At 37.9% G+C, this 22,923-nt stretch overlaps 2 protein-coding genes across 2 annotated transcripts in view; both read left to right on the top strand.

Annotated features, from left to right (window-relative positions):
- The first annotated feature begins 3,568 nt into the window (after positions 1-3,568).
- Positions 3,569-17,573, top strand: LOC103265861 (melanoma inhibitory activity protein 2). The gene is made up of 6 exons (XM_008063513.2): positions 3,569-3,883; positions 6,130-6,263; positions 8,483-8,569; positions 13,217-14,447; positions 16,977-17,192; positions 17,299-17,573. Exons 1-6 carry the CDS (start codon positions 3,769-3,771, stop codon positions 17,505-17,507), a joined length of 1,992 nt encoding a protein of 663 aa, XP_008061704.1. The 5' UTR covers positions 3,569-3,768; the 3' UTR covers positions 17,508-17,573.
- A 3,559-nt stretch (positions 17,574-21,132) lies between these two features.
- The window catches only part of MIA2 (melanoma inhibitory activity 2), a 75,775-nt gene continuing 73,984 nt past the window's right edge, over positions 21,133-22,923 (top strand). Inside the window, exon 1 of the mRNA XM_008063508.2 lies at positions 21,133-21,291. Coding sequence (XP_008061699.1) covers positions 21,265-21,291 — 27 coding nt within the window. The 5' untranslated portion in view covers positions 21,133-21,264. The remainder of the gene's footprint in view (positions 21,292-22,923) is intronic.

The raw sequence follows: 22,923 nt of genomic DNA, 5'->3' as shown, positions 1-22,923 counted from the left end.
ATACGCATGTTCTGCCATCTCCTCTTTTTGTGCCTGTGGATTACCAGTTTCTGAGGTTGGGTCCTCCAGAAGCAGATGCTGAGATGGCATTTGGGATTCAAGGGATCAACCCCTATGAAAGGAAGGGTGAGATGGCAGGATTGGGCAGAGGTGGAGGCCAAACTGCAGTGCAGGCCCCATTCAGCCTCAGTCAACCTAACAGGAAGCTCTGGATGAGAAATGTCTTCAGGTTGTTCCACATTAGACTGAAATGACTCTGCCTTTTACTCTCTTGTTATTTATTCACTAGATTCACTAGATCACCTAGGAAGGCGTGATATTGCAGCTGGGGCAGACTCAGATGTAGCTGTCAGTGGAGGCAGTCTGCTAACTGTACTCCCTGTAGCTGGACAGAAAGTCCTACCTTGCAGAGGGAATGTGGGAGACCATCTTCATGTCTTCTGTACTGGTTTGAATTTCATTCTCTCTTGGGCCTTGTCTCTCATTGACAGTTCCATCATGGGAACTGACTCCAAAGGTTCTGTCTTTGTGCCTCATTCCTAGTAAAATGTCCCAAACTTAATCAGTTCCGGTTATCCCAAGTACTTTCTAATTAAATTTCTCTATCTTATAAATTGCCAGAGTAACAGACAGATGGTTGAAGGAAGTGTGTTCTCATATGAGAAAATTTGAGGTACTAAGAGAAGCTAGTACTATATAGTATCAGAAATAACATCATCAAGCCGTAAAGTGCAGCGATTATGATTCTGTTCTTATATTTTCTTTTCTTTTTTTTTTTTTGCGTAGGAGTCTCACTCTGTCACCCAGGTTGGAGGGCAGTGGCACACTCCAGGCCACCACAGCCTTGACCTGCTGGGCTCAGGTGATCCTTCTACCTCAGCCTTCCAAGTAGCTGGAACTACAGGCACGCGCCACCACACCTGGCTAATTTTTTGATTTATTGTAGAGATGATGTCTCACCAAGTTGCCCAGGCTGGTCTCGAACCCGTTGGCTCAGGCAATCCTCTCACCTCGGCCTCCCAAAGTGCTGGGATTATAGGTGTGAGCCACTGCACCCGGCCTTGTCCTTATATTTTCGGAAAGTGTTGCTTTGTGATTTTATCTCTAAGATACTGAATATGTGCAGCTTTGATGATTCATTTTTTAACTTTATGCAGTAGGTACTGTTACTTCCTGTATGGTTTGTGAAGGATGCTATTGACCTTCCAAATTCATATTCCTGGCTGAGTTGTGTTACCATGACTCCTTCCTCAATATTAGTATTATATCTAATGAATATTGATGTGTTTAATCTGCAAAAGGCATCAGCAATTGGACAATATCTGGCTAAGTTAATATAACCATTTTTTATAGTGAAAGTTACCATTTGGTTTCCTTTAACCAGATCCTCTGTCCCCTTCATGTACTATCTCCTCTCCTGGCTCTGTTAGAAATGGTTAATCAACATTGTGCTACCACATTTTCAGATATCTTGTTAAATTATATTTAAATAACGATCTAAACATGAGATGAGATCATCTGTGTGCATTAAGTAGCAAGAGTGTGGGAGCATTTCTAGTAGGAGCAAATCTCTCCAGGCAGGTATCTTAGGCAAGAATTTTCTCAATTCAAGTCTCTTTCAAGCTAATCAAGAAACAAATTTAAATTCTGCTGGGGTCTTGTCATTCTTAACTTAGATCGTGATTAAATTAATTTATTCTGAATGTATCTATAATTCTTTAATATTGAATACAAAACCAAGATAGTTAAAATACATTAATTACTAGATGTTCTTGATTTAATGTTGGATTTGGTAATATAAATTATGCAAATAACCCTGGGTCAAACTTTGAAACTGAAGAACTTATTCTTCTTTAAATGTCTTTGACAAATAAGCTTATGGATTCGCAAAGGTATTGAAGAAACTAACTATGCCTTTTTGTGTGTATACAATTATGTAGTGTTCTGTTGCAAACCAAATGATACTCCGATACATGCTCTATTGGAGACTTGAAGGACGTAAAAATCTTAGCTCTGAGAGAGCTGGCTTCCTACTAATAATTGTTTTTGGAAAACAAGCAAACAAACCAAGAAACTTCCTTTTTTGGGACCTTCAAAGCAAAAGGCCTTCATGTTCGCTTGCTCAGATGCTAGGTATTTGTCTTATTTGTGTCAAGCACTAGAGGGAGGTGTGGTGTCAGGCAAGCGCTGGGTTCTGAACTAAGATTTAGCAGACCGTGTGCCCAAATACACTGAAAAGATAAAACAAAGAAGGGCTTAGACAAATATTTTCCCAAGACTGCAATAGGACAACATGGTTTTTGAAAATCTACTAAGATCTAGTGTTTTACGCAAAAATTCCTAATATGAGACTCTGATCCTTTTGAGTGACAGTAATGTTCAAATGATTGGATTTTCATAGCTTTATTTTATTTTAAAATGATATATGCTCACTGATTTTAAAAAAGAAAGCAAAACTATATAGAAGACCACAAAGAAAGTGAATATCACTTGAAATCACACAATATACTCTCACCATATGGGGGAGCTTTTTTTCAGATATCTTTCTCCAATTCTATTTCCTCTTATAGAAATACACATATAATTTTAAATAGGTGGAGTAATACTCTACCTGCTGTTTCTGGAGTAGTATTGTTGTAGATGAAGTAGACATCTTTCCATGGCAGTGACTTGATCCTCGATAAAACTCAGTGGCTACAAGTATGAAGTGTCACGGTGCCCAAGTTTAAATTTCTTCACTCACTGTGTGACGTTGGATAAGTGATTTTAACCCATTTCTTAGTTTCCTCATACGCAAAAATAGGGAGGATATTGTTATCTTCCTCAGAGAGTTGGTGTGAGGGTTAAATCAGATCATATATTTAAGTACTTAAAACAATACCTGGAACATAGTAAGTACTTACTACATTTTAACCTAAATACAATACTTTTTAACTTCATAAAAACAATACAGAGTTTTTGTTTTTTTGGTTTTTTCTAGTTGGAGTCTCACTGTCACCTAGGCTGGAGTGCAGTGGCAGACTCACGGCACCGCAGCCTCAACCTGCTGGACTCAGGTGATCCTTCCACCTCAGCCTTCCAAGTAGCTGGAACTACAGGTACTTGTCACCATGCCTGGCTAAGAGTTTTAAAATATGAAAATGGAATATGTAAAAAAATAATTTTTATCATGATATTTCAAAGCCATGCATCTAACATAAGTTATTACTGTTTCTATGTACAACTATATACACTTTCCATTGAAGGCTGAGTGCAGTGGCTCATGCCTGTAATCCCAGCACTTTGGGAGACTGAGATGGAGGATACTTGGAACCAGGAATTTGAAACATTCTCCTTTAAAGCTGGTATTTGTATGTGGCAAATACTCAGTTTGTACTTGCCGACTGATTTACCTGAAGATTTTAATAGAGCTTAACTACCTGTTTTTGAAGGCCTAGCAAAGAACTGGTCTGATGAACGCATGATACCTTTAAGTGACACAGTTTTACATGGGTTTCCTTTATAAATCTGACTACAAATCCCTGTTAATGATTAAACCTTAACGTATTATCTGAATACTTGACACTGCAGACTGAGAACAGAGAGTGTCCCTCAAGTTAGGCCTACACACCAATAGAAAAATGTAGTTATCAAAGGATCTTTAAAACCCCAAACTTTTTCTCTTATATTTAGTGGAGAGAATAGGATATTTTCTGTTTGGGTTGGCTTATCTAGAACTTGAACAATTGGTTTAATACTTGTTTGGGATTCCTGGTTGCTTCTTTCAGCATGGTGGAGACTGGAGTTCACAGAATCCTTCTTTTGGTTTTTACTCTGACAAAGTGTCTGGAGGGTACAAAACTGCTGGCAGATCTTAAAAAATGTGGTGACTTGGAATGTGAAAGTAAGTTGGCTTTTTTCTTCTTCTCTTAAATTGAAACTTTGAAATGACATGAAATGTTATCGTGGACATGCATGACAAAAACATTAATATTATTGAGAAATATTTGAATTATAAAGTAAAACTTGGTATAAAAAAATGCTAAAAGTAAAGCATTTTGTGATAGCGTTTAATATAAATATACAAAGGGCAAAGATCAACCTGATATAGAAATATAACAGAAGTTGTAATGATATTAATCCATACCTCAAAAATGAATTAATCATCCCTTTTACTATTTTAAAAGATAAATGTAATTGATTCATAAAAAAAGATATCAGATCACTTGATAGTTTTTTATTTATGAAGTTCTACTTTTTAGTTTCTATTTCACAATCAGAACTTTCTAATTCTCCTGAGTTTTCTAAAAAATGTTTATATTTCAAACTATCATCATTTACTCTGCCTAAACTGTATCAAATGTTAATCATTTGATTATGTAGAAATACTGAAATCAGTATTAGGACATAAATTTTACTTAGTGAATATAAAACCTTCTACTATTAAGAGAAATTAATTTTCATTCCATTGTTTAAGAACTTAATTTATTTTCTGTTATTAACATTGTGGTACAAAATAAATTGCAACTCAATATATTAGAGTTACCATAAGTGGACCTTGAACAATTATCATAATACTATAAGAAAGGGATTGACAGTGGTGGAAAACTGTCAGGGGAGGGGGTGGGATTAACAGCTGAGGGAAACTGCCGGGGAGGCGGGGCATACCTCATCAACAAGGGTACCTGCATAATGAACATTTGTGTACCTAACCCTGAATTGTATCCCACATCTTTAAAATAAAAATTAAAACGAACAAACAAAAATATATATTAGAGTTACTTTAAATAAATTCTGTCTTTCTAGGATGCGAGAATTATTTCCAATTTGCAACATGAAAATTAAAAATGCAAAATATTATTGATAAAAACATAAATATTTTATAAGTAACAATTTTAAGAGTAAACATTTTCCTTAACCTTTGGATATACAATTTATTTTATTTTATTTTTTTCTGTGAATTTGCATAGAGAAGTATGGATATGTAATTTAATATATAAAGAAGTTTACTAGATGATGTTTTATGATTATAATAATATTTTCCTCTTTACATTACAACTTCATTATAGTATTCTTAGGGCCAGACACAGAACACAAAAGCCAGGAACATTCAAATTTATAGTAATTTATAATGTATTTTAGCTCTAATTGCATGACTTAATAAAATGTTTTATTTATGTTAGTATAATTGTAACAGTTAATGCGTTTATTTTTTCGTGTGTTGAAGGACTGACTCTAGCATATGTGGCTATAATTCATTCATAGTTATTGAGGGCTACTACATTCTGAATTTGGAGGGTAGGTGCTATGTACCTAAGAGGAATCAAATGAAACGTAGGATAAATTTCTTGCCTTCCAGGAATTTTTATTTTAATAAATAATGATGATGAAATAGCTCAATATGCAACAGTAAATAGTGATACAATGTAGTAAGTACAATAGGTAATACTGAAGTTCAGAGAAGCGGCAGTCAGAGTAGGCTAGAATGATCAGGGATGTCTCATAAGGAAGTAGGGCATGAGTTGAACATAAACAGAGGCAGAGGGTTTCTAGGCTTTAGAAAGAGCAGAAAGAAACACAATAAGGGGATGTAGCAGTGGAAAAAGCCATTGAAAATCAGGCTCTGTCAGAGTTGTGTAACCAACTCTCTGAGCCTTAGCTAAAGCCTAATTTGTTAGACTGAGATGAAATTATCTACCTCATAGATCTATTTTGATGATTTAATAAAATAAAAATATGAAAGCTCTTATTACAATGCCTGAAATTTAGTAGGTGTCAAGAAGAAAACTGATGATCTTTTCCTTCCCTATAGGTTGGAGAAGATGATGAGATACCCTATAGGTATCTCAGGGACGATGGATAAACAAACTTGACTGTAGCCCTGAGTTTGTGTAAAGGAATAGAAGGAGGTCCTTTTAAGTAGGGAAAGGGCCCCAAGTTATGGACAGCCTTGGATGGGTACCAGGCCCAAGAGCTTAGACTTGATTCTGTGTGCAATAAGAAGTCTATGTAGGTTTTTGAGGCCAAAAATAATAATAAGAAATAAGCACTTGGAATTAAACAGAATGGATCGGAGGAGGACAAGATGAAAGGAGGAGAACTAACATTTTAATTTAAAGTATGTATGTTTTTCTTTACATATTTACTCAGCTTTAATTAGCAGAGTCTCAGCTGTAAGAGATTACGGAGGACCTGACTGCCGATACCTGAACTTCACTAAGGGAGAAGAGATATCTGTTTATGTTAAACTTGCAGGAGAAAGGGAAGATCTGTGGGCAGGAAGTGTAAGTATCTAGTTTTAAAAACGGAATGGAGAAATGACCAACTTGCATAAGGATACCTGCTTTTCATCTTTAAAGGAATTTTAACAATTTCAAAATATTATATAAATATTAAAAACCCTTACAGTATTTTTAAAAAATTGGTCATGTTCAATGGTGGTTTCAAAATTTCTATAAAAGAGGCTTTTGGGAAGGCAGTATGGTTGGGACAGAGGGCTAAGAGAATGCCTTTAAATTATTTTTACATAGCATGCTTAGTTTTTAAACTTAGATCTTATATTTATTTGGAGTGCTGAGGAAGATTATGAGATGGCTATGCAACCCCAGTTATCTCTTGGTGCTACCATTAGTCAATTTTTGGAAAGACTGCAATGTTTTAGTTAATTTGATTAAAAGACATTTTTCTGAGCAAATAAACGAGTTGTTTTTGAATAGATCCGCAGACAAGTTGGTAGCCTAGGGAATCTAGGCATACAAATTTTTCATGGAAAAGAATAACAACTGGGAGAACCTTTTATTTGGCCCAAAGTACTAGTACACAGAAATTCCTAGAGGCCTGAATCATCTCTGCATATATAACATAGGAAAATTAATGATTAATGTTTTCTACTGTAAAAAACTTTCTTTGATTACATCATTATGGTTTATAATGAAAAGATGCTATGATAAGTAATTTTGCTTCCAACCTGAACAAGCATGACCATAATGATACATACATCATTTCTGTGTTACATATGCATCAGCTCACTCCTTGTATAGCTTTGTGGTCACTGTTTGAAGGAGCAGATTCTATTTGAAATCCTGCTTCTACCATTGGGATTATATGACTGAACTCTGATTGTCACTGACTGGAATAGTTTGGCCTCTGAAGCTACCAACTTTCCTTACTGCTTAGGGTACTTTAAAAATGCCAGTCTAAGGCCAGGTGTATGGTTTATACCTATAATTCTAGCACTAGAATTCGGAGGTCATTTTGGAGACAGGAGAGGAAGGTTCACTTCCAGGAGTTTGAGGTTACAGTGAGGTATAATTGTGTCACTGTAGACCAGCCTGGGTGACAGAGTGAGATCCTTTCTCTATTAAAAAAAAAACCAAACAACCCATCTATATCTTGAATGCATTGGCAGCATCCAATGCAGCTGTAAGAAAAAAATGATGCGGTAGGTGTCATTAAAAAAAAAAAAAAAGACTTTTTTTTTTTTTTTAAAGACTAAGTCTTGCTACGTTGTCCAGGCTGGTCTCGAACTCCCAGGCTCAAGTAGTTCTTCCACCCTGGCCTCCCAAAGTGCTGAGATTACAGGTGTGAGCCATTGTACCCAGCCTAGAAAGCATTTTTTCTTGTTTAGCAGGTGTGAAACAATCGTTCCACACAAAAGCAGTGTTTAATGTGTGGAGCCAGGTTAAAGTTTCAGGCACATTTAGTTTTGTGCATTTGGTGTTTAGTCCATGCAAGTAGCTGTTTAAGGAATCACCCTATGGATCCATAGTCTGTCAGTTTCCAAACAGTTGTAGCTACTGGAGAGCTGGGTGAATTATAGTTGAGGTATAATGGTGTTGGATCAGAAGACCAAGATAAATAGTTCTTTAAACTTTAACAGGGATAGAAAATGGGCTGAGAATGGTTGTGCCGCCTTCACTCTTTCAGCCTGCACGTCCTTGAACTGGGTTAAGAAGATCTCTGTTACCACGGTAGTCCCAGAACAGTGGAATGGAACCAAATTCTCCCTGGAGGATTGATGGACTTTACTATCTTAATGAATCCATCTGTGGCCCGTCAGAGTTTAAGCCTCTTACCTGATTTTAACATCCTAAAAACACCAAAATATATTAATATCATACTTTCCTTTAGCTTGGCTGCTGTCCCCACTACCTTGCCTTTAGACAGCCTAGATCTACTGATGAAAATCTGTGGTCCACCTGGACAAGGAAGGTTATTAAAGAACAGAAAAAGGAAGAAAATGAGTAGGTGGAACGGTTTTTCTTCTGAAGTTTGCAACTGTGGCATTTTATAGTTTGACTCTTTGTTCCCTTAAATTAATGTTGTTCTTTGAATAACCAAAGAATATGATGTCACTCACTTTCTTTTAAATGGAAATTGATAGTCAATTAATATTTGTGATTTGCAGTAGACAAAAGTCAAGGGCATGGGGCAAAATTAGGTTCAATAGTTATTATTACTTTGATCATTCTTCCTTGATAATCTTTGTTTTTCATTTGGATAGAAAGGAAAGGACTTTGGATATTTTCCCAGAGATGCAGTCCAGATTGAAGAAGTGTTCATCTCTGAGGAAGTTCAAATACCAACTAAAGTGAGTAAACGAAACTCGTTCTCAGTTATGAATTGAATTTAACTTTCAATTAACACAGTTTTCCTCAGTATAAATGCCCATTGGTTATGTACTTTGTATTGTGAATGCATAAAATAGTTGACCTGAGAACTTACTTTAGGAATAAAATTAAGTAAGATAAAGTTGATGACAGTCAAAGATTTTGCTTTCTAAACAATTAACAGATAGGCTGTAGAATGTAGTGCTTAAGAGCACGGACTCTGGAGATGGACTGAGTTCAAAGTCCAACTAAACAACTTATTAGCTATGTGGCCAGTTATGCTTCAGTTTCATTATCTATAAAGTGAGGGTGCTGAGTATAAGAAAGTGCTACCTTAAGTTTATTGACGAATACATGAATATATGTAAAGAATATAGAACAGTGCTTAGTAAGTGCTGTGTAAGTGTTAGATATTATTACTTGTACTATTGACCTACTAGGACCAAAGTTTATTTTCCACCATACTTCCTGGGTCTCCAATCTGTGCAATCTCTATTGGAGTTTTTAATGAGCTTGATAATGTTGGGCTTGATAATAAGAAATGGAATCAGAAGGTGACCTTTCAACATATAAACTTGATTAGCCAATTTAATTCAGATTCCAGGTTAGGCCAATTTGCCTTAAATGAGGTCAGTGTGAATTGAGTCTGCCTAGTTAAACAAACTGCCTATTTTCTGGCACTTTTCCATCACAAACTCTGGGATTAGCTGTCTATTTGCTGTATAATCATTTGGTCCTGTCAAATTACATCTCTAAAATTTATCTGGAATATATTGTCCTCTCTTCATTGCTACACTCACCACAGCCCTAATCCAAGGCAGTATCATCACTGGCTGTAGTGCAGTGGTGGGATCACAGTGGGCAGCCTACTCCTAGGCTCAAGCAATCCTCCCACCTCAACCTCCTGGGTAGCTGAAACTATAAGTGCACACCATTGCACCCGACTCCATCCCTTGATTAGAATACAATAGTCTTCGAGCTGTTCTTCTTGCCACTACTTTTGCCCTCTTCCAATCCATTCCTCAAACAACAACCAATCTTGTAAAAACAAAAAATCAGACTATGTCATCCCTTTGGTTAAAGCTTTTCACTTTGGTTAAAGCTTTTCACCGGACCTGGAATAAGGCCTGGACTCCTCACCCTGGCCTCACAGGTCCACACGATCTGCTTCTGCACCCCTTGCAGGCCCTAACTCGTGCCACTCTCCCCTCACTCACCATGCTCCCAGCAGAACTGGCATTTTTACTGTTCTTAGAACACACCAACCTCTCTCCCAGCCCAGGAACCCAAGTGGGCTCATCTGGCTGGAATGCTTTCCCCAAGTTCTTCACTAGTTCCTTCTTATCCTTTAGGTCATAGCTTAAATATCAGAGCCTCCTAGGAAATTTTAGGAAGCAATGAATATATTTATTACCTAAATTGTGGTAATGGTGATGCAAATGTGTACATTTGTTCAAACTCACCAAATTATATATGTTCATTATATGCAAGTTTTGTATACCAATTATATGTCAATAAAGGTGAAAAACAGGTATGATGAGTTTGCAAATTAAAAATAAAAATCAATGCCTCCAAGAGGCCTTTCATGGTGATTCTAAAGGGATTATTGCTTCTTAATCATAACTTCCTGTTTATTTCCTCCATAGCATTCATTGCAACTTAACAATTAGTTCTTTCTTTTCTTTTTTTTTAAAAGTAGGATTTATTGACAGGACAGAAAAGCTCCCACATTGGGAGGGGACCCAAAGGGGTTGCCAACAATTAGTTATTTTCTATTGTTTACCATAGGATCCCAGCACCTAACACGGTGCCAGGCACATAGTAAGCATACAAATACTACAAATTCTTATGTCAAGTTCTCTGGGAAACAGACACTGAGATGAATTTTTGTATCCAAGAAGTTGACTGGGGAGTACTTTTGGGGAAAGCATCTGTAAGGGAACCAAAGAAAAAGCAGACAGAGAAGTTGAACTGTGGTTTGGCCCTTTGGAGTTGTCCTGAATAGACAGAGGAAAGAGGGTTGGGGCTTTTTCCCCTATGTTGCTGGCTGCATCTGAGGTAGTATAACTTCGGGCTGGGCTAGGATCCTGTTTACTAGACACAGTTACTAATCTAAGCATTTGACTCAAACCCTTGCAGTAACCCTATAAAGTACATTATTCCTAAGCATGTCAAGGGGGAAAGTTTCCTCTGAAGGTTTTCCCAGAATTAACTGGCAAAAGGCAGACTGGTAAGATATTATGCATACAAATATACTTGATTACAGTTTTATATGACACAGGAAACTTCGAATCAAGACCCAAAGATACAGGGAAAATTGTCCATTTTTATGTTTAGGTTCAACAAAGTATGAATAGCCATATAGAAATATGATTGGACAGAAAGTATGTGATCTAATGCTATTAGATTGAGTGGGAAAACCCAGAAGCTTTCTTGGTCTCTCTGAGCATGAATTTCTTCCTTCTGGTTATGGGGCAGGGCCCTCTCTGGAATGGAGATCTTATGACTTATAGTCAAACAAGGTAGGTCCATAATTTCTTTATGGCCAGTTTTCATACAGAGAGTCAAGGGAAAAATAGAGTAATAATTTTAGGTTTTATCGCTGGGTGCAGAGGCTCAAGTTTGTAATCCCAGTACTTTGGGAGGCTGAGGAGGGAGGATCACCTGACCAGCCTGGGCAATATAGTGAGATCCTGTCTCTCTTTTTAATAATAATAATAACAGAACAAATAATAATTTTAGGTTTTTATGGCTGTTTCTGGGGAAAAGGGATTCTGTTTTTATGATACACCATGGGGGAGAGGGATTCTAGTTTCTACGGCTAGCCTCAGGGAAAAGTGGGACTGAGAGACATGAAATCAGGAGAAGTTTAGAGAAAAACTTTTGCTTCTGAGGTCTTCATTTTAGGTATTGTTTTCTGAGCTCCAATGTCCCAATCTTACAGATGATGAGATCGAGGCATAAAAAGTCATATAATTCACCAAGGTCACAGAGCTAGCAGATGCGAGGGTCAGGAGTTGAACTGACAAGTTTGGCTCCAGAGTCTGTTTTTAATTACCTACTAGTTTGCAGTGCCAAATCTATACTATAAAATGGAAATTCTTAAGTTTACTGTTTAAAAATCTAAACTTTATTTTCATTTTATAAAGGTAATATCCAAAGAGCAGCATATATTACTATTTCTAACCTTTAGATTAAAAAAATTTGTGGCTGGGCATGGTGGTTCAGCCTGTAATCCCAGCACCTTGGGAGGCTGAGGTGAGAGGATTGCCTGAGTCCCAGGGGTTTGAGACCAGCCTGGACAACTTGGTGAGACCTTGTCTCTACAATATATCACAAAAACTAGCTAGGTGTGGTGGTGTGCATCTATAGTTCCAACTACTTGGAAGACTGAGGCGGTAGGATCGCCTAAGCCCAGCAGGCCGAGGCTTTGGTGGCTGTGAGTGTGCCACTGCACTCCAGCCTGGGTGACAAGAATGAGACTCCAACTTAAAAAAAAATTGTCATTTTAATTCTTAATAATTTGGTTGTTCTGTAAGATGAGGAAGTAGATCCCCATGTCCGTTGGTCATATGCAATATCTTCATTTAAAAAGTCTAAGTGGTTTAGTGCTCCTTTTAACCAAGTCTTCAGGTTTTAGAGTCTCTGTTCTGTCTGAGCTATAACTATATGCTATGAAAATTCTGTTTGTCTTACTCCATGTTGTGCTGCTACAACAGAATGCCAGAGACTGGGTGATATTTACAGAAAAGAAATTTATACCTCATGGTTCTGAAAGGTGGGAAGTACAGTATCAAGGTGCCAGCATCTGGCAAGGGCTTTCATGCTGTACCATCAATGGTGGAAGGCTAGAAGGAGAAAGGTGAGAGAGGGAGAGCAAAAGGGGGCTGAACTGGTCCTTTTATAAGGAAACCAAACCTGTGATAATAAGCTTGCTCTCTAAATAATGGCATTAATCCATTTACTCTGCCCTTATGGTCTAATCATTGCTCATGAGGCCTCACTCCCAACACCATTGCATTAGGGATTAGGTTTTCACCACATGCTTTTAAGGGGCACATTCAAATGTCAAATTACTTCACAGATACATGTGTCCACTCAGTATACTCTTGGAATTAGAAGATTTTGTGGACATGCATGCCTTTTCATCAGAATTTGTTTGTAGAGTACACTTAAAGCATTAATTGTCTGTTTGTCAAAACATTCAATTATTTAATAACAATAATTAATAACAGACCATAATGCAAAATGATTTTTATTTTCACTTAAGTTTATATTATTAACCTCTATTTTAAAAATTAATTTAGAAATGGGGTCTTGCTCTGTCACCTAGACTAAAGTGCAGTGGAGTGATCATAGTGCAAACTTCTGGGCTCAAATGATTCTCCTCCCTCAGCCCTCAAATAGCTGAGACTACAGGCATGAGCCACCATGCCCTATATTATTAACCTCTAGAAGTCAGTTGTGATGCAATTGTTTGAGATTAGGAGATTTAACTTTAATTTTGCTCCGCTGTTGAGCTAGTTGTGTGGTCTTAGGAATATAACAGTCATTCATTTTGAATGACTCAGGGAGAAACAAGGAGTTTTAACACATTTACATCAGTCATAATTTTTTTCTCCTTTTAGGAATCTGACTTTCTTTGTCTTCTTGGAGTAAGCTACACATTTGAAAGTGAAGCTAGTGAGTTAAACAACGATTATGGCGAACATATATATCCATATGAAGAAGATCAAGATAAAATATCTGGCATATATGAAAGTGATTTTCAGATAGAACCTGGGTTTTTTGCAACTTCTGAAAGTACTTTGTTTGAAGACCAATTTCCAGCATTGGAGACTCCAGAGGATAGCAGTAGTACCAGTGAATCAAAAGACAGGGAAGAAGTAGAAGCTGAAAGAGTAGAACGAGATCATATCCCAGAAGTGGGTCGTGGTCCACCATCCTCAGCTGTGCCTAAAGTAAAAGGATGGTTTGAATTGGGAAGAGAACAAGCTGTAGACAAGGTTTCTGAACCAGTTATTGAACCTGCACAAGAAAGGTCATTTAAAAGCAGAAAATCAGCAGTGGAAGATGAGAATTACAAAGAGGAATTAAATAATGGCGAGCCCCGAACAGAACATAAGCAAGAACCTGAGTCAGAATTTGATTCAGTGCCAAAGAAACAGTCTGAACTAACATCTGAGTCAGACATTCTCAAACCTCAACCCACTGGTTGGTTTGGTGGTGGATTTACAAGTTATTTAGGTTTTGGAGATGAGGATACAGGGCTTGAATTATTGTCTGAAGAAAGCAATCCGCCACTAAAAGATGTTCCAAATTCCATATTATCTGATGAAAAAGCCACAGTTCCATGTACAGAAATATTAACAAAAAAAGAAGACATAATCACTAATGATAGCTCAATTCTTAAGCCAACTTGGTTTGATTTTGGTTTTGGTATGCTAGGCTTTGCATATGCCAATGAAGATAAAATTATATCAAATGACAGAAAAAATGAAGATGGTGGTGAGGGAGATAAACACGAACATCCTCCAGCGGATGATTTAGGCCCTGAAAAGGAACAAGAAATAAAAATGGTACAAATTATGGAAGCAGAAGATCAAATAGACAAGCAACGAGTCTTAGAGAAAGCAGATGATTCTGATACTTTACCATATTTGAAAAAGTTTTTGTATAATTTTGACAACCCTTGGAACTTCCAGAATATTCCAAAGGAAACAAAATTGCCATTTCCCAAACAGATACTGGATGAAAATAATGTTATTGAAAATGAAGAAACAGAAGAATTTTCAACTGAAAATGATCCCACAGATAACATGAAAGTTATGATGTTGAAAAGCAGATACAGTGAGTCAGGTTGGTATAAAATATCTTTATTTTCTTTTTAAATAGAATTTATTTTATTATATTTTATTTTATTTTTTTGAATTGGAGTCTCACTCAGTCGCCCAGACTGGAGTGCAGCCTCGATCTGCTGGGCTCCGGCGATCCTTCCGCCTCAGCCTTCCAAGTAGCTGGATTTACAGGCATGCGCTATCACGCCCGGCTGATTTTTTGATTTATTGTAGAGATGAGGTCTCACTGCCCAGGCGGGTCTTGAACCCGCGGGCTCAGGCAATCCACTCACCTCAGCCTCCCAAAGGCGCGGGATTACAGGCTGAGCCACCGAGCCTGGCTAGACTTTATTTTTGTAAGTAATGAAAAAGTCCAAGTATCCCTGTTTTTCATAATACTCAATAATCAATAACAGTTATTCTTTTATCAATTTCTGGTTTACTTTGAATTTACATCTTAATATTATAAAATAAAATCACAAGAGAAAAATGATTAAAGATCTATTGATGTTCCAAGAAAATTTTAAGGTATTTACAATAAATTTTAATTTTTATCAAAGTATTATATGTAAATTATAATACTTAATTTTTTATTATCAATATTTTTTATTTTGATATTGTGGGGTACAGTTAAGGGTTAGGTATACAAATATGCTTCGTTCAGGCACCCTTGTTGATAAGAGGTGTCTCCCCGAAATTATAATACTTTCTATTTAAAAATTTAAACAGAAATTAAGACTTTTTTTCAAAAGCAATTTCTTTTCCTTTTATTTATTTTTTCCCATCTCTAGTCCATAGAAAATAATTTTCTTTTTTTGTTTTTAAAGCAAAATATTAGTATTCATCTCTAGTTTTGCAAATATAATTTTTCTATTGTTCTGGTTTGATTCATCTATTTTAGATGATGTCTATTGACTTCCTATTCTGGAAGATGAGGATTTTCATTCATCCACATTCACTCTTTAGCTCATTTACACCTTCCCAATATAATATTTGAATTTTTTTTTTTTTAAACCTAGGCTAAGAGGAACGTCAATAATTCAAAATGGTCTTGAACTTTATATTTTATTCTAGATCTGTAGTTTTGCTTTGTTTTGTTTTTCCTAAGGAGAACCATTATAAGGGTTTTTGTTTTTGGTTTTTTTTGAGTTGGAGTCACACTCTGTCACCCAGACAGGAGTGCAGTGGCCGCTCCTGGCCACTGCAGCCTCGACCTGCTGGGCTCCAGCGATCCTTCCGCCTCAGCTTTCCAAGTAGCTGGAACTACAGGCGTGCGCTACCACGCCCGGTTAATTTTTGATTTATTGTAGAGATGAGGTCTTGCCAAGTTGCCCAGGTGGGTCTCGAACCCGCGGGCTTGGGCAATCCACTCACCTCAGCCTCCCAAAGCGCTGGGATTACAGGCTGAGCCACTGAGCCCGGCTAGGGGTTTTTTTTGTTTTTGTTTTTTAACTTTTTAAAGTAATAAAGAAACTCAAAAATAAGACAAAAGGTTTTTAATTTCTCCCTCAAGTCTCTCAATTCTGAGAGTTCATCAGAGTGCAAAAGAAAAGAGCAGAGTTTAAGAGGATTCTTTTAGATCTAGATGTCCGGGTGTCTAGTAACTCCAACTATTAAAACCACATGGATTTAGCTAAAGAATTACGTGATATGACTTTTCCACTTCTCCATCCTGATGTTTCTATGATGGACAGAATAGAAACTCAGCAAATATTGACTAATAATACAAAAGCAATTAAGCCTTAGAGTGACAGAAAACCTTTCAAAGGAAGAAGCCAACAAGGTTGCAAACTGAGAAGAAAACACATTTTCATTAGAATCAGGTGATTTTTCTGAATTTTCAGAACTATATTACCTAATTATAATGTCTTACTCTTTCTCAAAATATGAGCTCTATTTGATCGACATCCTCAATTGGCATGTAGATATTTAGATTCTAACTCTTTTCCAAATTAGAAAGGTGCAGGTGTGATGCTTTTTATGACTAAAAACGTTGGGAACTTAGTTTGGCAAAGGCTAATTAAAAAAAAGTGATCTTGTTCTAAACTTGTTGGATCCTAAAATAATATTTGTGAAAAAGCAGATGACAATAATTGAAAAGAAGAGAGACTATAGCAAAACAAAACAATATCATGTCCAGAACTACAAAAGGTGTGTGCCACCACGCCTCAGCTAATTTTTTTTTTTTTTTTTTACTGTAGAGACAAGGTCTTGCCAAGTTCCCCAGGCTAGTCTTGAACCCCTGAACTCAGGCAATCCCCTTGCCTCTGCCTCTTAAAATGCTGGGATTACAGGCATGAGCCACCACACCCAGGCAGTTTGTATTAAGTCACTAAATTTGTGGTAATTCATTATAATAAATTATACCAGAAATATTATAGAAACTAATATTACATGAAAACTGATATAGACTATAATTAATGTTTCAGTGTATTTGTTGTTTTATGAAGACCACATGACCACATAGGTTCAAAAAAATGACCTGCCTAGAAAACAAAGCCCACTACAAAACAAGTATTTGAAAAATAAATGTATCTTCATTTATTTGTAGATATGGTCTCTAAAATAGGATTATCTATGAGAATTGATGAATTAAATTTCAAAACCTCATCTTCTAAAAATAATGATGAAACATCAAGACCATCAGTAGACACTGAAGAGTCTGCTCAGGTCTATATGGACAGATCTGTGGACAATAACTTGCTAAGTAGTCAGCTGGTTTCAACTGATAACTCTTTGTCATCTCAAAATTATATTCCTCAAAAAGGTAAGAAACAGGTTTTCTGTTTTCTAATGCATCAACTAAGGATGAAATTAAATTCAGAAGTTACATGAAATAACGTGTTAACATATTTTTCTTTATTAATCAACAGAAGATGCTTCCAAGTTTCAAATTCTGAAATATTTATTTCAAATTAATGTTTATGATTTCATGAATTCTGCATTTTCACCAATTGTAATTCTTACAGAAAGGGTAAGTTGGTCTTTTAAAACTTTTACAACAATTTTACCTATTTTATTAAATACAGGAGTGGCTGCAAAATATCTTCCCTATATAAGGTTTATATTTCTTTTTCTGTGAAATGTTACATGTAAGATTTCTCTCTATATGAAAATTGGATATTGTTAAAGATTTTTAAATACTTTTTCTTAAGCTTTGTTGATCTTGCGCAATGTTTTTTTCTCTCCACCTATATTTTTTTTCCAATTAGGGAAAATTATACTAAATAAGTTAACTCAGAAATAATATGAACTAGAGCTGGGTATGGTGGCATACACTGATAGTCCCACCTACTTGGGAGGCTATGTCAGGAGTCTCCTTAAGTCCAGAAGTTTGAGATCAGCCTGAGTAATATAGCTAGACCCCACCTCTAAAAAATGAAAGAAATAAAGAAATGAACTAAAAATGAGGCTTAAGTAAATTAATAGTATTCATATGACAGCTATGACCTCAAAATGGTATAGTGAGAGTACAAAAACAACTAATATCTTTTCTATTCACTTTTTCATTTGTTGTATGTAAATCAAATTATGAAATAAGATATTTCAAAATGATTCAGCTATAATACTTGGCACATAAGAGGCCTTTTACAAATGTTAATTCCTTTTTTAAAATCTACTGCTATCATAGAAATAATTGAGAAGTCCCTTTATCTTCTCATTAATTTAATTTAATTTAATTTAATTTTTTTTGAGTTGGAGTCTCTCACTCTTATCACCCAGGTTGGAATGCAGTGGCATGCTCATGGCCACTGCAGCCTCGACCTGCTGGGCTCAGGTGATCCAGTCACCTCAGGCTTTCAAGAAGCTGAAACTACAGGCATGCACCATCATGCCCAGCTATTTTTTAAAATTTATTGTAGAGATGAAGTCTTGCCATATTGCCCAGGCTGGTCTTGAACACTTGGGCTCATGCTCCTCTCACCTCCACCTCTCAAAGTGCTGGGATTACAGGCATGAGCCACTGTGCCTGGCTATCTTCTCATATATATTGTAAGATGAATTTTTTTTTTTGAGTCAGAATCTCCCTTTGTCACCCAGGCTGGAGTGTAGTAACATGCTTATGGCTCACTGCAGCCTTGACCTCCTGGGCTCAAGTCATCCTTTCACTTCAGCCTCTGGAGTAGGTGGGACTATAGGCAAATGCCACCACGCCTGGCTAATATTTTTTTTTTGAATTTTTATAGAGATGAGGTCTGCTATGTTGCCTAGGTTGGTGTGAAATTCCTGGGCTCAGGTAATCTTCCTATCTTGGCCTCCCAAAGTGCTGGAATTACACCACACCTGGCCTGTAAGATGAAATTTAACAGTGGTTGTCTTCAAGGCACTCACTCTAATTGGAGGACATAGATAAGAAAAGCAATAATGCAGTACTATAATGGCCACAGTATGCTACTGATATACAGGAGCTGCCTAGTAGATTGATTAGAAGTGTTGGGTGGAGGGAGTGGGAATGAGGAACTTGGGAGGGTGTCCTGGAGAAGATCCTATTTGAGTTGATTTTGAAGGAAAAGCAGAAGTTCACCAAACAAAGAAAGGATGAGTTTTCTAAGTTAAGGAGAAAGCATTATTAAAAGTACTGAAGTGGGAGTACTCCAAAAACAAGGCATTTTTGGAGTACTATAAGCCATTTAGTTTGACTGAACATAGGGTAAGGCTGAAGATATATGTAGAGACTAAATCAAGAATAGCTTTGCATGTTACAATAGAGTTCGACTCTACTTTGCAGATGATGGGGCTGTACTGAAGAATTTTATGAGGGGATAAAATGAAAAAAATTCATTTACAAAGTCTATCTGTCAACACTGTCAAATAAGGAAGGATTGAAAGGATAAAGACCAGAGGCAAGATACCTAGTCAAGAAACTATTGCAGTAGTTCTAGAGAAAAAAGGTGAAAGTCTAAATCAGGGTTCACAAACCCAAATAAAATGAGTGAAGCATGGGTAAAGGTGAGAATTGTAGCCAACTGGAGATTGTACACCTTGTCTTAAGGATATAACTACTACTTGCCCTCAACCTGCTTTTGTCAGATGATCTGATTTTCAAGAAAAGCTGAACATTTAGATTTTTTTTTGGTGTGAAATCTCCCAATCTTTAATGCTGGCAAATATACAAAGTTAAAAAAAAAAATACTGCAACTCAGACAAAACATTCTATGAGTAAGATTTGGTCCACTAGCCACATTTTAAAATCTCTAGCCTAACATCTGATGGTGGTTGTTAACATGATTGTAAGGAAAAATTGGTTCAATCTTTTGTAGATGGAATCGCTGAATTTAATGACTGAATAAATGCAGCAAGGAAAATTTTTTTAAAAATGAAGATTAGTGTTACCAGGTTTCTAGCTAGAGTAACCAGTTAGATAGTAGCACCACTAAGGTTTTGTGAAAATTGTTTTAATAACATACATATGGCCGGGCTCGGTGGCTCAGCCTGAAATCCCAGCCCTTTGGGAGGCTGAGGCGAGTGGATTGCCTGAGTCCATGGTTCAAGACCAGCCCGGGCAACTTGGGGAGACCTCATTTCTACAATAAATAAAAAAATTAGCCAGGTGTGGTAGTGCACCTGTAGTTCCAGCTACTTGGAAGGCTGAGGCGGAAGGATCGCCGAGCCCGGCAGGTCGATGCTGGGGTGGCTGTGAACGTGCCACTACGTTCCAGCCTGGGTGACGGAGTGAGACTCCAACTCAAAAAAAAAAATTAGAAGACTGTAATATATAGCTAACATTCTTATGGTAAGAAGAAATTCAAGCCGAATAGTGTTTGCTTACATAGACATGGTCTCTTCAATTCCCTACATTTTTTTCAACTGCTTGGCCCCTACAGGGCTTTTAAGTTCATAATCTTTGGACTAAATGCTCAGAAGAGTTCCTGCCTGATTTAGAATTCTAACAACCTGAGTGCTTCTCTTAATCAACCGTAATATAGATTTGAATAGTTGCAGTACATGGAAAATTTGAGCAATTTTCCAGTTATATTTAGGTGAAAGAGTTTCCCTTTCTTTTTGCCTAAATGTTTCAGCTAATTGTTTCAATTCACAGGTAGCTTCAGGTAGATTTTGTATAGAATATACTTTCTTTACATTGTTCAAGTAATAGGAATCAGCGCTACTTTTCATCTACTTTATTTTACAATTGAGAAGTTCTAACACTTGTATTTTTAATTTATTCATGGAATATACATGCAACAAGTAGTTCCTAATTCAATATGTTATGAGAACAACTCTTGCATCACTATCCTTTGGTTTTCTGCCAAAGGATACGCTCTTAAAGCCTGTGACATTGCCTCTTTTATTAAATGGGAGTAACTAGTACTTAGTTACAGTGTTGGGACCCTTCCTTCATAAGGAAATCAGTTTCTAGGTTTTGAACAAAGTTTACTAGTTAGCATGTTTCCAATGTTCTTGGATATTTTCTAGCAGCGGTCACAAACACTAACAGCATTTGTTCATTTGCTTCAAAGCAGGTCCTAATTTAGTTTTTATCAGTTATCAAATTCAGGGTTTTTCTTTAAAATTGTAGATTTCAAGAGGTAGTCATATGTATATTTAAGAAAACATGAATATGCGTGTGTGTGTGTGTGTGTGTGTGTGTGTGTGTGTGTGTGTGTGTGTGTGTGTGTCTGTGTAGTTAATAAGAAGTGTGGTCCATGAAATCAGATTGAGGGTTGGTAGTCACAGCTCCACCTGCAGCAGCCCTTATAAGTGTCAAAACAGGATCACAGTCAGTGTGGAAACAGGAGTGCAGGATGTACTTGAATCTGAAGTCTCTCTCAAGGATATGAGGTGCTTAGTAGAAATTTATTCACATGTGAGGAATTTTAACATGAACTTTTTCAGAAATGGAATTGAAAGATCTGAAGAAAGAGGTAAGTTTCTATATGACTATTAATCCTGTGAAAAAAATTAGGCGTGGAATTTTGCACTGAGTTTGTTAAGCTTTACTGTGTTTGTTATGGGTAAAATTTAGATTTTTCTTCTTTTCCCATTTCATTCGTTCTGTACCTAATCTACGTTTTTAATATTTGGAATGGTAACTATTGAAAATTGGATATGGGCACAGACTGACTTGTGGAGGCAAAGGGATTTTTTTTTTTTTAAACAAATCCTAAAAGCAGAAAATGACTCTGGAGTCTCCTGAAAATGTTCAGACACACTGAAGAATGTTTATTGAGTAATACAAGTTTCTAAATGAGGCATCCATTGTTTTAAGAGGCTTTGAAATTTTAAAGATAAAAGTTTTATGCTTCTGTTTTGATTTTAATCAACCAATCACCTCGTGTCATTTCAATACCCAGTGTCCCATACGTATTAAGGTTGTGTAACACTTCATACCTTGAAAACGGAGAATTATTAAGCAGTTTTGGCTGCTATCTGATCCTGGCAGCTCCTGAAACTCCTTAAGCTGATGTGGCAAAGGAGAGAGAGGAATTTGAGCTCTGAAAAACTAGGCCGCGTTTGGGTTCTGAAAAATCACTGGCTGTGAACTTGGACCAGTTTTGGATTTTTTATGGCATAAACAAACAGTTCGTTGCCACAGGAGTTTAACATGAGGAACATGTCCTGAGGATTCAAGATTCTGTTCATCTATGGAGGTCTCTTGGGGGATCTGTTTAGGAAGACGTTTCTGCCCCTTTTCGAGCTGCTGCACTGCAGGCTCGAGTTAGAAGGCAGAGTCGGATGGGAATGATTCCGCCGGTAAGTAGGAAGTCTACGTAAGAGATGGCTTAGCCTTAAAACCGTCTCTTACGGACACACCGGCCTCGGTGCTCGATGCAGCGGTCCTAAAAATAGGGTCCTTCATTTAGAGGGCGAGTTGCTACTTTTAGCTCCGCTTCTCAGAGGGAACCACGCGCCGGGCCAAGGTCCCCCCAGGCTGCCTCTAGCTTCTGGGGACCGAGGCGCCGACGGAGGCGAGGGCAGTTCCGCCTGGCTGAGCGAGCAGACACCTGGGGTCCCCCGTTCGGCGGAGGAGACCCCTCCGTGTCCGCAAGCGTGGGAGACTGTACTGTAGCCAGACACAGCCAGCGCGAGCCTTCCTGCAGCCCGGACGCGGCGGGCAGGAGGCTCCAGGGCGCGGCCCGCAGGCCGTCTTTCCCACGGAAAAGAAGGCGACGACTGGTCCCCCAGCGCAGGCGGGGCACCCCGGGGTGCGACGCAGCCAGGGCTTCCGTGGGGTGCGGACGGTCGACTCCGGCGGGGCTGCGGAGGGGAAGCGCGGGGTATCGCCGGCCTCCAGGCCGAGGGGGTGCGCCGCGATCACCCCGCGCGGCAACGCGGAGGGGCCCTTGGGAGAAGCTTCGCCGCAGCCGCCGCGGCCACCTGAGGCGGGGGGTCTTGGGCCACTGCCCTGTTCTTCGGCGTCTGCGGCCCACGCCACAGCGCAGAGGATGCGCCTGAATCCCAAGCTTCACTCTCAACCTCCAGACTTTCAGGGACGGGTGGCTCCGCGAGGTAGAGCGCCGGCCCCTTTAAGAGCGAACGGCCGAGACACGTCTCCC

Source organism: Carlito syrichta, unplaced genomic scaffold (assembly GCF_000164805.1).
Source record: "Carlito syrichta isolate Samal-C Ts95f unplaced genomic scaffold, Tarsius_syrichta-2.0.1 Scaffold306891, whole genome shotgun sequence".
NCBI lineage: Eukaryota > Metazoa > Chordata > Mammalia > Primates > Tarsiidae > Carlito > Carlito syrichta.
This window is presented reverse-complemented; position numbering and strand designations above follow the sequence as displayed.

Bases quoted from the DNA above. Each gene is read 5' to 3' on its own strand.
- LOC103265861 (XM_008063513.2), top strand. From the start codon at position 3,769: ATGGTGGAGACTGGAGTTCACAGAATCCTTCTTTTGGTTTTTACTCTG. The intron at 14,448-16,976 runs GTTGGTATAAAA...ATTTATTTGTAG, and splicing joins AAGCAGATACAGTGAGTCAG to ATATGGTCTCTAAAATAGGA. The intron at 17,193-17,298 runs GTAAGAAACAGG...ATTAATCAACAG, and splicing joins AAATTATATTCCTCAAAAAG to AAGATGCTTCCAAGTTTCAA.